The 18435-nt window shown below is 34.4% G+C and overlaps 4 protein-coding genes across 7 annotated transcripts; all 4 read right to left on the reverse strand.

The window, feature by feature from the left end:
- Positions 1-1572: 1572 nt before the first annotated feature.
- hrg-10 (DUF833-domain-containing protein) lies at positions 1573-5772 on the reverse strand. Its single transcript, NM_075291.2, has 7 exons — positions 5632-5772; positions 4743-4865; positions 4585-4696; positions 3246-3328; positions 2858-3011; positions 1836-1934; positions 1573-1739 (listed from the first exon to the last, which is right to left on the reverse strand). Exons 1-7 carry the CDS (start codon positions 5759-5761, stop codon positions 1601-1603), a joined length of 840 nt encoding a protein of 279 aa, NP_507692.1. The 5' UTR covers positions 5762-5772; the 3' UTR covers positions 1573-1600.
- Positions 5773-6021: 249 nt separating this feature from the next.
- Positions 6022-8627, reverse strand: ztf-20 (C2H2-type domain-containing protein; the record flags this gene model as incomplete). Of its 2 annotated transcripts, none has more annotated exons than NM_001420566.1 (5): positions 6022-7101; positions 7859-8044; positions 8106-8299; positions 8384-8502; positions 8546-8627. In NM_001420566.1, the coding sequence occupies 5 exons, from the start codon at positions 8625-8627 to the stop codon at positions 6927-6929; spliced, it is 756 nt and encodes a 251-aa protein (NP_001407510.1). In that variant the 3' UTR covers positions 6022-6926. The 2 variants fall into 2 exon arrangements, with proteins under 2 accessions (NP_001407510.1, NP_741651.1); NM_171561.4 differs by having other exon boundaries at positions 6033-7101; positions 8384-8493.
- Positions 8628-9418: 791 nt separating this feature from the next.
- Positions 9419-16284, reverse strand: Y39B6A.43 (the record flags this gene model as incomplete). 3 transcript variants are annotated; one of them, NM_171562.6, is made up of 11 exons in its annotated part: positions 9419-9871; positions 10006-10203; positions 12092-12397; positions 12455-12591; positions 12752-12895; positions 13366-13550; positions 13935-14084; positions 14737-14901; positions 14960-15308; positions 15962-16074; positions 16131-16278. In NM_171562.6, the coding sequence occupies 11 exons, from the start codon at positions 16240-16242 to the stop codon at positions 9556-9558; spliced, it is 2175 nt and encodes a 724-aa protein (NP_741652.3). The 3 variants fall into 3 exon arrangements, with proteins under 3 accessions (NP_741652.3, NP_741653.3, NP_001256836.1); NM_171563.6 differs by having other exon boundaries at positions 9422-9871; positions 14960-15317; positions 16131-16284; NM_001269907.3 differs by lacking the exons at positions 15962-16074; positions 16131-16278 and having other exon boundaries at positions 9556-9871; positions 14960-15107.
- A 75-nt stretch (positions 16285-16359) lies between these two features.
- On the reverse strand, positions 16360-18095 carry Y39B6A.42 (uncharacterized protein). The gene is made up of 3 exons (NM_001383490.2): positions 18036-18095; positions 17752-17981; positions 16360-16617 (listed from the first exon to the last, which is right to left on the reverse strand). Exons 2-3 carry the CDS (start codon positions 17972-17974, stop codon positions 16523-16525), a joined length of 318 nt encoding a protein of 105 aa, NP_001370136.1. The 5' UTR covers positions 17975-17981; positions 18036-18095; the 3' UTR covers positions 16360-16522.
- Positions 18096-18435: the final 340 nt, after the last annotated feature.

The raw sequence follows: 18435 nt of genomic DNA on the forward strand, positions 1-18435 counted from the left end.
AAAAGGGCCATTTAGTTGTTGAAAAGGAGAGTTAACAAAGTTTTCAGAACTAAATATCTGAAAAAGTAATGGAAGCTTTCTACTTCGTACAGCTCGGTTGGTTTCACATATTCCTTGGAACCGCGGCCGCCACTCGCCTGTTTGGAGAAGTGGTAAAGCGCGCGCTCTTCAGTAGAGTCAGTGCTGGTTCGAATCTGGATCCATTCAGATTTTTTTTTCAAATAGTTTGCACGGGAAAAGTGTTCCTTATCTTAAGCTTACAAGTTTGCGATTGATCAATTTTTCACATTCCCTCTGCCCGAAAAGATATGTGAGTATATAGAGCCCTACTTGCCGAGTTTCTTAATATTATGCCAAATTACAAAGTTGACATGAATGTTTTCAAAAACAACAGGTTTAGAATTTTTCTACAATAACTGATTAGTGCTAAAGAAAGTTTCAAAATAGTTTTGTTTGGAAAATTTTCATAAATTTCATTTTCCCGTTATGATATCGTCGGATTCAGTTAAAAACCGCTCAGACAGTAGTATATTTCAAAAGTTGGAAAAAGAACACAACTATGAAACTTTCATGTTTAAATTGTAATTATACCTAAAATCTGCTACAAGGTAACTTTCAAATTCCAACTTTTGATATTCTTTTTTTCATTAGGTAGTAGAAAATCGTAATCGTAGTAAAAGATACAAATTGTAGTAAAAGATCGAAACTGGAAAACGTAGTAAAAAATACGGCCGTAGTAAAAGAGTAAACCGTAGTAAAAGAGCAACGTAGTAAAAGATGAGGTAGTAAAAGAGCATTTGCCTATCATTGTTAAATGAACGGAAATTGTGTGAAAAGTTCAAAAAAATTACACAAAATATAGAATAAAAACGTATAGTTTGTGGAAATTTGAAAATTTTTGAAAACCTTTTTTTTCTATTTTTTTTTTATTTTTTGTCGCAATTTTTTCAAGATTTCGAAAAATTGAAAACTAACGTGTTTACGCTAAATATTTATACAAACTTGAATTTTTCATCCAATTTCCGTCAATTTGACACCCATATTGCCTATATTCAACCAAATTTGAAAAAAATGGATATTTTCTGCAACAGACCGGCAAAAAATGGGCAAAAGTCAAATATAGGCAATTTGGAGGTTAAATAGATGGAAATTTAGTCTGAAATATAAATTTAGTGTTGAAAATGCCCAAAATGCCTAGTTTTAGGGTAATTTTGAGTTTTTAGAAAAGTTAGAAAAATAGCATTTAAACTCATAGATTTTGCGTTTTTCATGTAGTTTCCGTAAATTTAACTCCCATATTACCTATGTTTAGTTAAATCTGAGAAAAATGGACATTTCCGGCAAGTGACCGGCAAAAGATGGGCAAAAATGAAATTTCACCGAATATAGACAATATGGGAGGTCAGAATGACGGAAATCATGTGTAAAATTCTAATTTTGTTATGAAAAATGTCCAAAACCCCAAGTTTTAGTGCATTTTTGAGTTTTAAAAAATTTAGAAAAAAAATCGAAAAACAATTTTTTTTTGTTGAAAATTTTAAATTTTTCGTAACATTTTATGTTTGCAAGTTTATCTATAAAAACTTTATTTTTATCATAATTAACACAATTTAAAAGTGATCTTCTCGTCATGCCACGTGGATTCTTCCACGCTCTCCGCAGGCTCCATGCGTCTATCCAGTACAGTAACCTGGCCGTTTTGGTCCACCACTATTAGGGTATGGGAGCGGGTACCGTATCTGCAAAAAAATGATATTAAAAATGCAATAATTAGAAGATTGAAAAAATTTTTTTTTTTTAATTTTGAAATTTTTTTTCCTCGGAAAAAAAATTACCTCCGAATTTCGGGAAATCGCACAAAAATCGACGTTAACGGCTTGTAAATGTGCTCCGGGAAGCCTGTTTGAGCACGAATTTGGTCATCCGGGAAGCAGCTGAAGTGAAAAAGTTAGTTTTTGAGGAAAATTAGGCGGGAATTTGAGTTTTTCGAAAAAAACATTTTTTTGATTTTTTTTCAAATTTTTTACAATTTTAAATTTAAAAATTTAAAAATTAGAAAAAAAACAAATTAAAAAACAACAAAAAAATGCTAAATTTAAGGTTTTTTTTTAAATTTCTTCCACAAATGGGCGGAGCTTAGTATTTTGTGGGCGGGGCTTGTTGGAAAGTGGGCGGAGCTTGATAACCTATTTTTAACGAATTCGAATGTTACTATGAAATAAACTTTTTTCGATTTTTTTTTGGAAAATTTTTTTTTTCGAAAAGTGGGCAGAACCTAAAATCTGTGTGGGCGTGGCTTAGACTTTTTTTTTCAAAATTCAAATTAAAAGTGAAATATCAAAATTCATTGTTATTTTTTTCAAAGTGTTCACAAAAGTGGGCGGAGCCTCCAATGTGTGGGCGGAACCAAAAATATGTGTGGGCGTGGCTTAAATTATTCCATTTTTCAAATTTAAACATAATTCACACTTATTTAGAATAGAATAATATATATTTTCCTGAAAAAAATTTGAAAGGAAAATTTATTTTCGGAAAAAAAAAAAATTTCGGAAAAAAAAATTGTGGGCGGAGCCCGAACTTAGCTTATTTTTCGGAAAATTATTTATTTTTTATTTTTTAGTAAATTTTTACTAAAACTAGATAATCAACAATTTTTATGAAAGTTTAAAATATTATGAAATTCCAAAAAAAAAATTTTAAGGCCACGCCCACACATTGGTCAGTTGTTTTGTGGGCGTGGCCTAATGTTTTGGTTTTTTTGCTGAAATTTTTTTTTTTTTTTGATTTTTAATAACTCTTTTTCCGGAATTTTTCAAAAAATCGTCCATTTTGTGGGCGTGGTGGTCTTTTTTTCTACCTTGTCCGACACGTTGCAATTTCGAAAAGTTTTTCGAAAATCTGCTCCACAGACATCTCATCAGTGTTTTTCAGCTTTTCCTCGAACATTTTCAGTCCGAATTCGGTTTTTTTGAACGGAACGTGCGGCGGGCTGTTGGAGAACACGTGGAATTCTGGAAAAATGGGGGGAGTCATAAGTGGGCGGGGCTTTTATTATTGATTTTTTTGAAAAATTTTTTGAGGTACTAGAGTACCAGTTATGCAAAAAATTAAAATGTCAAAAAATTTGAAGAAAATTTTTTTTTTTTTGAAATTTGAAAAAAAATTCTGAAAATTTTGAAAAAAAATTTTTTTTCAAAATTTTTAATTTTTTACATATTTTTCTCAAATTTTTGAATATTCCTCACTATCATTCCATTTCGAAATTTCAATTTGATCTACCAGCTGATTGGTCAGTGATTGAACGTGGAAGAGTCCAGTTGTGGGATTTCTGCAAGAAAAAACTAGATTTTCCAAATTTTCCTATGAAAATTTCAGATTTTCAGTGTGAAATTTGAATTCTCCGTCGAATTTCACGTCGTGACAACTTTTTTTAGAGATTGTGTGCAAAATTGCGTAAAATCCGGTGTTTTGGGTTACTGTAGTCGGTTTGCGTGTTTTTGAGACTACAGTAACCCTGGAATTCTCAAATTTATTACTAGAAGCCCGGGCAAAAACGATTTCTACTTAAAATTTGACGCTGAATTCGAATTTCGAATTAAAATATTCAAATTCCCAACGTTCACTGCGGAAAATGCCCTTTAATTCTAAAAGTTTGCGATTTCAGCATTTTTCGAAACTTTTTTTGAACTTTCAGTGTAAAATTTGAATTCTCCCTTGAATTTCACCTTGGGACAACATTTTTTCGAGATTGTGTGCAAAATTCCGTCAGATCCGGTGTTTTGGGGTACTGTAGGCGGTGTTTGCGTACTTCCGAAGCTACAGTACCCAAAAATTTTCAGTTTCTGTGCTATAAGCCCGGGAAAAAACGATTTTCACTTAAAATTTGACGGCAAATTCGAATTCTGCATTTATACATAGGAATTCTCAATTTTAACTGTCGAAAATTGGTAAAAATTCAAAAAGTCTGAAATTTTAGCAATTTTCTGAATTTTAATCAATTTTTCAGTTTCGAATTTGAATTCTCCGTTGAATTTTACCTCGGGGCAACACTTTTTAGAGATTGTGTGCAACATTCCGTAAAAACCGATGTTTTGGAGTACTGTAGTCGGTGTTTGCGTACTTCCGAGGCTACAGTACCCCAAAAATTTCAAATTTAACGCTAGAAACCCACAAAAAAAGATTTCTATCCAGAATTTGATGGGAAATTCGAATTTTGCATTAAAACATGGGAACTCTCAATTTTAACTGTCGAAAATCGATATAAATTCAAACAAATCTGAAATTTGGGCATTTTTTGAGATTTTAATCAACTTTTCAGCTTGAAAAATTCGAATTCTCCGTCGAATTTCACCTTGGGGGAACGTTTTTCAGAGATTATGTGCAAAATCCCGTAAGATCCGGTGTTTTGGGGTACTGCAGCCGGTGTTTGCGTACTTCCGAGGCTACAGTACCCAAAAATTTTCAAAATGACTGCTAGAAGTTCGGGAAAAAACGTATTATACTCAAAATTCGAGAAGAAATTCGAATTTTGCATTGAAAATTTGATACTATTACTGGAAATCTAGTTTTCTCTCAAAAACTAACTTTTCAACTCCAACAAACTGAAAACCATTGAATTTTTCCGCATTTTCTCGCAAATTTTCGTAAAATTTAGTTGTATCCGTGCCACTTTTCAAGTATTCATTGACAATTCCACCTGAAAATCGGAAATTTGCGCGTTATCGAGAGATGCGCCAACTAGCCTCTGCTAGGCGCATTTTTGTGTTTTGAGTCGACAGGTTGGGTGATTGAAAGCAACATTCCGACTTTTCCATGTGCATCCATTCCTAGCCAAGTACCACGGGCCACATCTTTTTCGTCAACTCCTGGAATTTCCAATTTTCTAGACATTTTTGGGAAAAATTTGAATTTCCGCTGAAAATTTTGAATTTTTATTGTTAAATTCGAATTTTCCATTAAATTCTGCTTTTAGTGGTTTTTCGTTTGACTTTCTAGCTCAAATTTTGAGTTTTCTGGGGTACTGTAGCTCCGGAAGTCCGCAAACACCGACTACCGTGCCCCAAAACACCGAATCTTACGGAATTTTGAGCTAGAACTCTGAAAACTGGGGCTTAGGGGTAAAATGTGACGAAGAATTCAAATTTCTTAATGAACAGTGTCTGAAATTTTCGGAAAAGGTTCAAATTTCTGATTTTCCTATTTTTTTGAAAAAATAAAATAAAAAAATTCGATTTTCGTTACGAAATTTGAGTTCTCCATTAAATTCTAATATAAGAGGTATTTTTCTGGGTGTTCTAGCTCAATTTTGAATTTTCTGGGGTATTGTAGCTCCGGAAGTACGCAAACACCAACTACCGTACCCCAAAACACCGGATCTTACGGAATTTTACACGGAAACCCTAAAAACTGAGGGGTAGGGGTAAAAATGACGGGGAATTCGAATTTTCCAGTGCAAAATTGCAAAAAAAATACATTTTTCTCAATTTTCTGAAAAAAAAATTTTTTTTTCTAAATTTTAAAATTTTCTAATTTTTTTAAAACCTTCACATAGGTTTTCAAATATGCGGAATTCGATTTCTTTATTTCAATTTTTCCAATTTTTCCCTGTAAAGTGATAATTTCCAGCCTTACCACTCAGCATCCCATCGTGCCAGTGAATGGGAGTAGTCGGCCGGTCCAAATCCTCATCTCTATTGTTCAGAATAATTAATTTGTATTTTTCACTGGGTGAAGTAGCAATTTTAATAAATCCAATGCACATTTTGGAAAACTCTGGAAAAAATCCGAAAATGAATTTTTAATTGAATTTTTTGAATTTTTTGAATTTTTGGGTGAAAAGTGTTGGAAATTTGCAAATTTTGAACAAAAATGAGAAGTAGTTTGAAGAAATGAAAAATTCCAAAAGAAAATTTCCAAAAAAAAAAATTTCAAAAAAAATTTTTTTTCAAATTTTTTCAACATTGAATATTATCAGTGCTACAATACACATATGACCACAATATAGGCTTCAGTGCAAAAGTTTTTGCAGAAAAAAAGTTTATTCCCGGGGAAAATAACATACAAAGTACACACAGAAACGCGGGAAAAAATGATGACATTTTCTTTATCACAAAAAAATATCAGATAAGAGAACAATAATCAGAGATCATAAAACAATATATACACTGGAACAATACAAAAAAGAAAAGATAAATAATTTTTTTCCAAATTTTTTTATTTTTGAAAATTCCATAAATTTCATATTAAATTCAATTTTTCCTTTAAATTCTGAGCCTTTTACATTTTTTCTGGAGCTTCTAGCCCAAAATCTAGAAATTTGGGTTACTGTAGTTTTGGAAGTACGCAAACACCGGATTCTACGGAATTTTGCACAAAAACGCTGAAAAGAATGATATAGATGTGAAATTCGTCGGAGAGCTCGAATTTCACACTGAAAAAATGTTTAAAACTTCGGAAAATGCTGAAATTTCAGATTTTTGGATTTATATTGATTTTCGACACTAAAAATTGAGAATTCTCATGTTTTAATGTGCAAAATTCGAATTTCCCGTCGAATTCTGAGTGAGAATCGTTTTTCCCGGTATTCTAGCGCTGAATTTGAACATTTTCGGGTACTTCACACTGCAAAGGTTGAAAAAATCTCAAAAAATGCTGAAATTTCAAGCATTTAGAATTTTATGGTATTTTCCGCAGTTAACATTTGGTATTTGTATACTTTACTGAAAAATTCGAAATTTTTATCGAATTCTGAGCTAATCCGTCTATTTATAGGCTTCTAGAGTTAAATTTGAGAAATTTTGGGTACTGTAGCGCCGAAAGCACGCAAACACCGACTACCGTACTCAAAACACCGGACTTGACGGAATTTTGCACTAAAACTCTGCAAAGTTGCTACCCGAGGTAAAAGGTGATGAAAAACTAGAATTTTACAATAAAATCTCATCAGAAATTGCAGAAAATTTCGAATGATTTCTCTGACAATGTCGTTTCAAGTTCTTTTCACTATCACTGCTATATTCGCATTTCTCGCATCGAATTGATCCTCCTTTAATATTCATTCCACGTTGAAAATGTGTCTGATGATTTGTTTGTTTTCCATGTCTGAAAATATTTAAAAATTTAAGAAAAATCGTGAAAATCTGTAAATTTTAGAGAAAAATCGATTAAAAATCTGCAAAAATCAATAGAAACTGTTTTTGGTAACTACTAATTTTTTGGGCGCTGCTAATTTTTTGGGCGCTGCTAATATTTTAGGCGCTGCTAATTTTTTGGTCGCTGTTAATTTTTGGGCGCTGCTAATTTTTTAGGCGCTGCTAATTTTTTGGCGCTGCTAATTTTTTAAGCGCTGCTAATTTTTTGGGCGCTGCTAATTTTTTGGCGCTGCTAATTTTTTGGTCGCTGCTAATTTTTGGTCGCTGCTAATTTTTGGTCGCTGCTAATTTTTGGTCGCTGCTAATTTTTGGGCGCTGCTAATTTTTGGGCGCTGCTAATTTTTTGGCGCTGCTAATTTTTTGGGCGCTGCTAATTTTTGGTCACTGCTAATTTTTGGTCGCTGCTAATTTTTGGGCGCTGCTAATTTTTGGGCTCTGCTAATTTTTTAGGCACTGCTAATTTTTGAGCGCTGCTAATTTTTTGGGCACTGCTAATTTTTTAGCCGCTGCTAATTTTTGGGCGCTGCTAATTTTTTGGTCGCTGCTAATTTTTGGTCGCTGCTAATTTTTTGGGCGCTGCTAATATTTTAGGCGCTGCTAATTTTTTGAGCGCTGCTAATTTTTGGGCGCTGCTAATTTTTTGGTCGCTGCTAATTTTCTGGGCGCTGCTAATTTTTGGGCGCTGCTAATTTTTTGGGCGTTCTCACCTGTAAAGTGCTTTTCGATTAGGAAAACTCCCCGAACATTCCGCACAAATCGATTTTTCCCCGCAGATTTTTATCGATTTTTTCGGAATTTCCGGTGGTTTTTCTGGCGGTTCGGCGGGAATTTGAATTTTTCGCTCAATTTTTCGGCGAGGAGGTCGTGTCGCGTGTTCGGCGGTTTTTCCGTGTCTGAGAAAATATTTTTTTAAAGAAAATTTCTGTTTTTTTTTTAAATTAAAATATAATATACCTGTAAAGCCCTTTCCGATTGTTAAATGCATCTCCACACGTAAAACAGTACAATTCTCTAGGTTGTGACGTGACGAACGACGATGACGTAGTAGTGTCTAATGCCACGTCATCATAGTAGATGAAATCCTGCGATGACGTAGACGGCTCCAGGTGACCGAGAAAATCAGCGGCGGATGGATCCAAGAAATCTTCCTGAAATGATGAGAAATTGCAGCGCCCAAAAAATTAGCAGCGACCAAAATTCCAAATTTCCCAAACTTTTCCCTAATTACGTACCACCATATGTTTTCCCATATCCACTAGACATTCTTCCTGTGTATTTTGGAAGTTATCCTCAATAAATATCACACTTTGTGTCATTTCTTCAACTGCTGCGTCCATACGTTCTGGAAGTACTTTTTTCAAAAAATTAAAAAAATTTTGCTCGTCTCTACAAACCTATTGCTTCTGAAAGATGAACGTCTGGTAGTTGTGAAAATTCGTGTTTGAGTTGCTCTAGGTGTTCTAAGAAGCTTTCCATCTGAAAATTAGTTGATCGTGGCGGGACCCCCCAGAAATTCGAATATTTTCTGAAATTTTCAAACTTAGTCATGATTATACTTTTTCAAACCGCAGTGGTCTTCTGATTCCAAAAATTTACAGAAAATGGGTCTCACCACGAAAACCAGAAGTTTTCATGGCCGGACCCAAAAATTCAAACTTTTCAAACCTAGTCATGATTATACTTATTTAAACCGTCATTTTATACTAATTTCTAATAATGTCAAATGAAATCGATTGCTCGAAAATTCACACTTTTCGTGGCGAGACCCAAAAACTCGAAAAAATAAATAAATTCGGAGTCTAGTAATGATTATACTTATTAGAACCGCCATTTTATGCTGATTTCAAAACTATAAAATTTCAGGAATTTCGATCGAAAATCACCGAGTTATCCTAGTTTTTCTGATTTTCGCGGCGGGACCCAAAAATTTAAAATTTTTAAATAGTCGTGATTATACTCATTCAAACCGCGCATTTCATGTCAATTTGAAAACTATTATGAACTAGAAATTTCGATCGAAATTTGCCGAGTTCCGCTAGTTTTTTGGTTTTCGTGGCAGGACCCAAAACTCAAAAAAAAATTAATGAATTCGAAACCTAGTCATGATTATACTTATTCGAACCGCTGTGATCTCCTGATTTCAAAAACATACAAGAAAACCAGCGGGTTACTGTAGATTTCATGGCAAGGCTCAACTTTTACAATTGTCGTTAAGTTATAATGGAAATTCGAAACCATATTGTGTAAAAGTGACTCAAAATTGAAAAAAAAAAACAATTATTTATTTATTTTGAAAATTAAAAAAATTCAAACAAAAATCCAAAAAAAAAAATTTTGAAATTTTTTATTTCAAAATTTAAATTTTTCGCATTTTCAAAAACTAAAAAAAATTTAAAAAATCATTTCAATATTCCATCGTATCCTGCACAATAACTTCTTCTTCTTCAATAATTTGTTCATGATCCCACACTTCTTCTTCTTGTTCCTGATGTACAATATGGTGGTGGTGCTCCACACCGAATCTCTGCTCCATTCTAGCCAAAAGCCCGTCGGCCCGGTCTAAAACCGCCGAAAATCTGTCCTGATTTTGCATTTCTCGTCGAATAAGCTGTAATTTCAGCTCGTGAAGGTTTTCAGCCGATGTTGATGACGTGGATTGTTGGGGTTCCGGTGGGAAGGTGACACGTTTTAGTAGCGGTGGTGGTGATGGGGCAAGGTTTCTGGAAAAAAAACTTTTGTTAAAAAACATTAAATATGATATTTCTTATTGAAAAATAGAAAATAGAAATTTGAGATTTTCAAAAAAAAAAAATTTTTTTTTCAAAATTTTTATATTTAATTTCGAATTCCGTACTTCTGCAAATTTTCTACCACAGGATCCATAGAACCAGTAGCCTCCACAAATTCTTGTTCCTCATCAGCAATTTGTTGATATCTCGAGTACTCCTTAGACTCTGTTCGTACTCCATTTTGCTTGAAAGCTGGCTCAAATTGAATTGGTTCACCTTTCCAGTAGTATACAATTACAGCGTACTCAGGGGATCCCGGGAAACTGCAAAAAATTCGGTTTTTGAAGGTGGAAAGCTCAAGAAAATTGGTTTTGTTTAAATTCTACATTCTCTTTAAAAAAATACAATAGCTTTGTTCAATTTTTCATCTGAATCCCTATATTTTACAGTATTTCTGAATAGATATATCGAATTAAAACTCAAAACCACAATAGTTTTGCTCGAAGTGATTCAAATATTGTATATATTTTGTTTCGAACGCGCAAAATCGAGTGTATTTATTTTCAGTGAAAAAGTTTTCTTTCAATCGTGTTGGTTTTTAAATATTACATATTCTCAATTGAAATTGTTGCGAAATAGCGTCATTACATAATTTAAATATTTGTTCCCCAGAGTAATATATTCCGGACCAATAGATTGTCAATACCACTGATGGTTTTACGACTACATATCGTCTCCTGTAATGATGATAAACAATTATGGTTATAACTGATTGACAATGTTACATTTAAGATTACATTCAATATTCTTTTTGAAAATTGTAAGGATTCCCACCCTTTTCACTTCACATTTTACATAAATAAATACTAATTTATTTGCCTGTAAATTCTCTCTGATAATTTACAGAAAGAACGGACGAAATCGGTCAAGGACAACGATTTCTACAGCGAGGACAATTCGTGTGGAGGAGAAACTCCAGTTCAAACCGCCGCCAAGCTGTCGTTGGTCGCATTGTCGCGTCGAGACCCGTCGTCGTTAAAGGCTGCGCCTTTAGCCCGGAAATGCCTATATAAGGAGAGGAGGACGCTCATTTGTGATCATTTCTTAACTCTTTAACCCGTTACTTGTCGTTTTCCCTTTTCTCTCGTTTACTCTGTTTCGACGATGCAATTCGTCTGTTCCCTTTTACTTAATAAACCCTTATAAGATCGATCAGTGTGCGTGAGTGGCAGTTACATCCTATACCTTTATTAAATAAATATGTTAGCCTAAAAAATAAGCCATATATATATATATATATATACATTAAAGACAATTTCCATCATAAATAGGTCTCCTATTTTTCTTGATGGCACACACAAAATTATGAAAGAAATTATTTTTAATATGACTAACATTTTTTTTAGACTAACATAATTACTTTAAATAGAATGTCTAAATTAAGATTAGATGTATCATATTTGAATCAGTTAACCATCATTGTAAGTTACAATGATGGTTAACTGATTCAAATATGATACATCTAATCTCAATTTCAAACATTCTATTTAAAATAATTATGTTAGTCTAAAAATGTTAGTCATATTAAAAATAATTTCTTTCATAATTTTGTGTGTGCCATCATGAAAAATAGGAGACGATATGTAATCGTAAAACCATCAGTGGTACTTACAACTCATCGGCCCGGAAAACATTACTCTGCGGAAATTATATTCAAATTATGCAATGATATATTTGTAATATTTATGTATGTAATGTATGTATGTAATGTAAGTAATGTATGCATGTACTGTATTGTATTGTATGTAATGTAAGTAATGTATGTATTTAATGTACTGTATTATATGTAATGTAATGAATGTAATTTAATGTAATATTTACAAAACCAACACTTTTTGTGTAATGTAATACTTAAAAAACAACACTAATTGAAACTTATTCACTGCAAATAAATATTCTCGAATCATCCATTCGAAACAATTTATTTGAACCATTTCGAGAAAAACTGTTGTGGTTTTAACTTTTAATTCAACATATCTATTCAGAAATACTGTAAAATAAGAATTTACATGAGCAATTGAATAAAGTTATCAGGTATATACTTAAAAAAAAGGTGGTATTCTAGCAATTTAGTAGTATTTCAGCATTTGCCGAATTTAATTTTCATTAGCGCTGTTAATCGAATTCTTCCACTTTTTCCTAATACCGTACCTCTCCGAATTCTTCCCCTTCGCCGTATAAATTTTCCTAACAAAATTCTTCTGCACCTGAGTGTGCTCATATCGTTTCGAGGCGATTTTCACGTCATAATCCATGCCAGCAGGAAGTTTACCGGCTTTATCAACACGGATCGCATCACCATTTTCAGATATTTTATAGAAACGGCTGAAACCCGATGGTTTATTCCAGATTCCGTTGTCGTCACGTCGAAGTTCTAAAAGACAGTGTCCCATTCGTTTGAGATCAATCACAAATGTGCCGTTTTGACGATATCCCAGTGGAACAGAGGAGCATAGTCTGAAAATTGGAAAATTTCGAGAGATTTTGGGTCCCGCCACGATGATGATGACCAACTTATTAGTGTCAATTGGTGTTGCACCAAGCATAATTGCAGTCGCCTCGTCGAATGAAACAATACAATGTGAATAGATATTGAATCCTTCATAATATGCAGATACCATTTGTGGCATACTTGTCATGTTCACTTTTTCCTGCAAAAAAAATTAGGAACATTGAATTTTGAAGAATTTAATCGCAATTTTAATATAAATTTGAAAAAAAATTGGAATTTTTTAAAATTTCCTTGTCAAAAATTGTTTTTTTTTCTATTTTCTTATATTTTTTCCAATTTTCCCGGAATTCTTTACTTACATATGACTTCTTCTCCCAATTTGGCCTTCTAACCGTTTGTCGTGACGTCACGGGAGGTACAAAATTCCATGGGCGGCCTGCATGCCATGAATATGTGACTATTGAAAATGGAAGACGGCCTGCGCCTTTAAATCCAGTGTAAATCTGAAAAATAACATGGGTTTCGAAAAAAAAAACTAAAAACGAAGGGTTTTGAAAATTAGCAGCGCACAAAAAATTAGCAGCGCCCAAAAAAAAAGCAGCGCCCAAAAAAATAGCAGCGCCCAAAAAAAAAAGCAGCGACCAAAAAATTAGCAGCGCCCAAAAAAAAAGCAGCGCCCAAAAAAATAGCAGCGCCCAAAAAATTAGCAGCGACCAAAAATTAATTTTTTTTCGCAATTTTTTTTTGAATTTTTTACAGAAAAATGGAATTTTATTGAAATTTACTAACAAATGGAGCAGTATCTAAATTTTAACACTATTTTCTCGTTAAAATTGCTACTTTTGCCATGGTGTATCGATTAACCAGCCGATTTTTTTTAAACTCTTCAAGCAATCGATGCACGCTAAAAACATTATTTTTCACCAATTTTCCTTACAAGCTAAAATGGAGATTTTCACAACAATTTCCGAACCTTTCTCTGAAACTGTCCCCGTCCTTCATCGCCGCCACGTGTCACTTGATTATCGTACTTTTTGAGAATTATTTTATACGTAAATTCCTTTGTCCACTGCTTCAATCGTCCTTTTCCATCGTCGGCTCTGATGAGATTTCCGTCGGCGGTTTCAGTGTAGAAGCGTGTTTTTCCGCTGGGTATGTCTGGAAAATTGAGGGATTTTTCGATATTTTTGATTTTCCGGTCAATTTGCGTATAATCTCGGCATTTTTCTGACTTTTTCTGACTACTTTGAAATTTTTTGGTGATGAGCCTACCTAGTAATCCTGCCAATTTCGTGGCGAGACCCACAATTTTTATATTTTTGGAACCAGCAGCTCAAGGTGGTTCTAAAAATATAGAATTTATGGGTTTCGTCACGAAATTGGCAGGATGATTACGGTAGCCTCATCACCAACAAACTTCAAGGTTGTCAGAAATATGCCGAGATTATACGCAAATTGACCGGAAAAACATGAGGAATTTGAATTTTTCTATATAAATTCCAAATTCAGGGAAAAATATCGAAAAATCCCTCAGTAAGTTACCCCATTTCCCATTATCATCGTTGCCAATAATACTATATCCATTTTCCGTATTAATCAGAAAAGTTCCTTCATGTTTGAATTGCAATGGAACCGTTTTGCACACTTTTTCCTCGTCGATTTCTTGAATTCCGATGAGGATCTCGCATGCTTCTGGAATATATATGTGTATATATATATATATATATATGCGTATACATACATTGAATTAGGTAATATCACTTATTTTATATAGTTTTTAAAAATCTGAAAATATTGATTTTCCAATGTATTTTGCAAATTTTTTCGCAAATTTATAATAGAAAATGCCACTTTTCAGATATTTTTTTGCTATAAAGTTTTAGTCGCTGCAATTTTTTTTTGTTTTCGTGATGAGACCATTTTCCTGTTTGTTTTTGGAATAAGGAGACCACTGCGGTTCGAATAAGTATAATCATGAGTAGTAGGTTTCGAATTTATTAAATTTTTGTAAAAGTTTTTGGGTCCCGCCACGAAAACCAGAAAAACTAGTGTAACTCTCGGCGAATTTTAAATTTTTCATAGTTTTGAAATCAGTATCAGATGGCGGTTCGAATGAGTATAATCATGAATAAATTTTAAAAATTTCAGAAAATGTTTGAATTTCCGGGTCTCGCCACGATCAACTAATTTTCAGATGGAAAAGTTCATAGAACATCTGGAAAAAACTCAAACATGAATTTTAAAATTTTGGCGAGAAATTGAAAATTTTTTGAAAAAACTTTTTTGAAGGAACTCAAAATTTTCCAATTTTCGAAATAATTTTTTTTTTGGTAGGTGCTAAAACCTTTAAAATCGATAGCTCGATTGCTATAGAGTGGCCATTGATCAAATGTTGTTGTTGTTGGCTGAAAATCGTCAGCTTCTCCTAGTCGTTCCATTGGTGGCGGAGTATCAGATTGCCCATCTTGATCACTTTCTTCATTTTCTAACCCGAATCTTGACGAATTATCTGGAAAATGGAGGATTTTTAGGCGCTTTTCATCATCAAAAAACACCTAATTTTCTACCTTTTTCCACCTCTTCGACGGTATTATTCATCGCCTCTTGTTTAATCATTTCGTCGGTTTTTGCCAACGCGGATTCCGCCATAACTTTGAACATATTCGTCATTCCGGGCAAATTTCGATTCAGAATCGATCCGTGCTTATTAATCATTGGAATTTGCTTTTTGGGCTCTTTTTCCTCCCTTCGGGCTCCAGCTTTCGCCAGAAACGTGGCATTTTTCGCTTCGAGACTCTGATTTGTGAGTAGTACGGTATTTGATGGATATGCAACACCATCTTTAATTAGGCGAGCACGTTTTGAAGGTGGTGGAGCTGCTGCTGATGATGATGATGTAGATGGAAGGGAGTCTACCTGGAAAATCTGGTGGGATTTAGTGATGGAATTCCAAGAAAAATCGATATTTTTTGATTTAAATTGGCAGCGCCCAGAAAATTAGTAGCGCCTAAAAAATTAGCAGCGCCCAAAAGATTAGCAGCGCCCAAAAAAATTAACAGCGCCTAAAAAATTAGCAGCGCCCAAAAAATTAGCAGCGCCCAAAAAATTAGCAGCGCCCAAAAAATTAGCAGCGCCTAAAAAATTGCGCTGCTGTAACTACAAACTACACAATTTTCGGTGTTTTTTTTTGAAAATAAGCAAATTAACCGCTTTTAAGAAGGAAAAACCGCATTTTTAGCGAATTTTTGGTGCTGCTAACACTACAAACTACAAAAATTGCAACTAATTTTTGGTTTTTAGCTATGAAAATTTGCAGTTTTCAATTTATTATTCGAGAAGAGTGCAATATTGTTAATTTTTTGTTGAAAAAATCGTATTTTCAGCCAGCTTTTGGTGAATATTTGTGTCTAAAAGCGATAAAATTGGAGAAAATGTAAAATTTAGCTGATTTAGGTCAATTTCAGCTGAATTTCCTTCGGAAATCGGTAGAAATTCGTTTCTTTCCGGTTTTTATTGAATTTTCACGCGATAATATCGATTTTTGGCCAATTTTCGCTCGAAAATCTCACATATTCCTCGTCGACAATTTCCTCTTCATAAATCTCTTGCGACGATGTCGTCGGATCATAGGGATTCCCATAAACCATTGTATTTCCATTTTCTTCCACATAAATTGGGTCTTCTGCAAAAAAAACACGGTTTTTAGGCGAAAAATCGATATTTCAACTGAAAAAAAACCTATAAAAATCTCGATTCCCTGCTCGTCGATGTACTTGTAGACGGTTTTTTCAGCATTTTTCGGGATTTCAGATGGAATTTCTGGATTTCCAACTGGGGAAGGTGGTTCCATATTTGAACTCGCGCCGAAAATCGATGATTTGGAAGCGTGTTTCGTCCACTTTTGCGTCACTTTCTCTGCGTCTCCACGGGTTAGCCGTGGAGCGCGCTTGCATTGTGTACAAAAAAAAAAATCCACAAAGCTTTATTTGTCAGCGCAAATAATTAAAATTGCGAAAAAAAAACCATTTTGGGGTACATAAAGCAAGTGAAAATGGGAACCCAAATTGGGGGGGGGGGGGGGGGGGGGAGAGAATGGGAACAAATTTAACAGGAAAATCAGAGAGAGAGTATCAATAATTGTTGGTGTGAAATGTGTGAGCCAACTTGAGGAATTGCTCGTTGCGGCCCCACTCCAGAGCTTGTTGGTACGACTTTTGGCAGGCGGCTGAAAAAAAAAATACATTGAAAAACTGAAATTTTACTGAAAATTGGGGAAAATTTTCGGTTTTCCGTAAAAATTTGAAGATTTTCCCATTAAATTGAGTTTACTTTTCGTAATTCAAGCTGAAAATTGACATAAAATCACTGCAGAAGCGATTCTTGTAGTTTGTAGTCTTAGCAGCGCCCAAAATTGGATTAGCAGCGCCCAAAAACTTGCAGTTTGTAGTCTTAGCAGCGCCCAAAATTGGATTAGCAGCGCCCAAAAACTTGCAGTTTGTAGTCTTAGCAGCGCCCAAAATTGAATTAGCAGCGCCCAAAACTTGTAGTTTGTGGTCTTAGCAGCGCCCAAAATCTTGTAGTTTGTAGTCTTAGCAGCGCCCAAAAACTTGTAGTTTGTAGTCTTAGCAGCGCCCAAAATTGAATTAGCAGCGCCCAAAACTTGTAGTTTGTGGTCTTAGCAGCGCCCAAAAACTTGTAGTTTGTAGTCTTAGCAGCGCCCAAAAACTTGTAGTTTGTAGTCTTAGCAGCGCCCAAAACTTGTAGTTTGTAGTCTAAGCAGCGCCCAAAATCTTGTAGTTTGTAGTCTGAGCAGCGCCGAAAAACTTGTAGTTTGTAGTCTTAGCAGCGCCCAAAACTTGTAGTTTGTAGTCTAAGCAGCGCCCAAAACTTGTAGTTTGTAGTCTTAGCAGCGCCCAAAAAATTAGCAGCGCCCAAAACTTGTAGTTTGTAGTGTAAGCAGCGCCTAAAATTGAATTATTTAGCAGTTACCAAAAAAAATTCGCGTTTGGTGGGAAAATACGTAGAATTTGCACTTTCTTGTATTTTTTCAAATTGTTATGCCCAAATTTGGGGTCTATAATTGCAAAATAGAGCTTTAATTTCAAAATTTGTGCAGAAAATTTAGTGAAATCCACTGAAAATTCTGAAAAATGCTCGGCAGCGCGCCGATATTTGTTTTCCATGGATTCCTAGGCAATATTGATGAAAATTTGCAATTTTACAACGGGAAAATGTTGAAATTTGCGGAAAACTAGAGGATTTCCGGAAAAATCCACGAGTTTTTCGATTTTTATTTAAAAAAACAGGGTTTTATCCGGTTTTTTCTCCAAATTTTCTCAAAAACCCTGCAAATTATTACTTTGCGTGACTGTCGTCGTCGTCATCGACGTGTTCAACGCGGTGTCAGAAGACGATCTCTGAAGTGTCGGAGCATCCAACGTGGCAGCAGCAGCGGCCAGTTGGGAGACGTCGAGCATCGTCTGTGCACGTCCGAATCCTGGCGACGAGATTGGTGTGTTCTGCACGAATTTCGGCTCATTTGGCGGAGATGATGGGGGGACTTTTGACGTGGATTGACCCATTTTTTGACTGAAAAATTGGAATTTTCGGGGGAAAATTGGGGGTTTTGTTGAAAAACCAAACCTTTTATTCAGTATTCGCTGTGAAAATCGTTTTTTACGAGCGATTCTCAGGCGAGCATCTGGAAAATTGATATTAAATGGAGGAAAATTCAAGATTTTCGAAATTTTTCGAAAAATAGGCAGTTTTTACGCGAAGTTTACAGTTTTAAACCGAAAAATATGGAATTTTAATCGATTTTTAGCTAAAAAATCACAAAAAATCACAAAAAATCACAAAAATCAACGAAACAGACGCAGAGATACACGAAAAGCTGCGCGCAAACAAAAAAAAACCAAAACAACTTTGTCCGAGAGGAATACACGCGGTGGATCGTAACGGGATATCCGAGAGGATTTGAGCGACGCGCCTTTAAGGAATACGGTGGAATTTATTGACTTTATTCAATTTTAAAGGATATTGT

The sequence above is a fragment of the Caenorhabditis elegans genome, chromosome V (assembly GCF_000002985.6).
Source record: "Caenorhabditis elegans chromosome V".
NCBI lineage: Eukaryota > Metazoa > Nematoda > Chromadorea > Rhabditida > Rhabditidae > Caenorhabditis > Caenorhabditis elegans.

Coding starts and splice junctions, on each gene's coding strand:
- hrg-10 (NM_075291.2), bottom strand. CDS start 5,761: ATGTGCATTGGATTTATTAAAATTGCTACTTCACCCAGTGAAAAATAC. Junction 3,012..3,245: donor AATTTCGAAATGGAATGATA/GTGAGGAATATT, acceptor CCATTTTTCCAG/AATTCCACGTGTTCTCCAAC. Junction 1,740..1,835: donor CGATTTCCCGAAATTCGGAG/GTAATTTTTTTT, acceptor ATTTTTTTGCAG/ATACGGTACCCGCTCCCATA.
- Y39B6A.42 (NM_001383490.2), bottom strand. CDS start 17,974: ATGGGTCAATCCACGTCAAAAGTCCCCCCATCATCTCCGCCAAATGAG. Junction 16,618..17,751: donor GACGACGACAGTCACGCAAA/GTAATAATTTGC, acceptor TTTTTTTTTCAG/CCGCCTGCCAAAAGTCGTAC.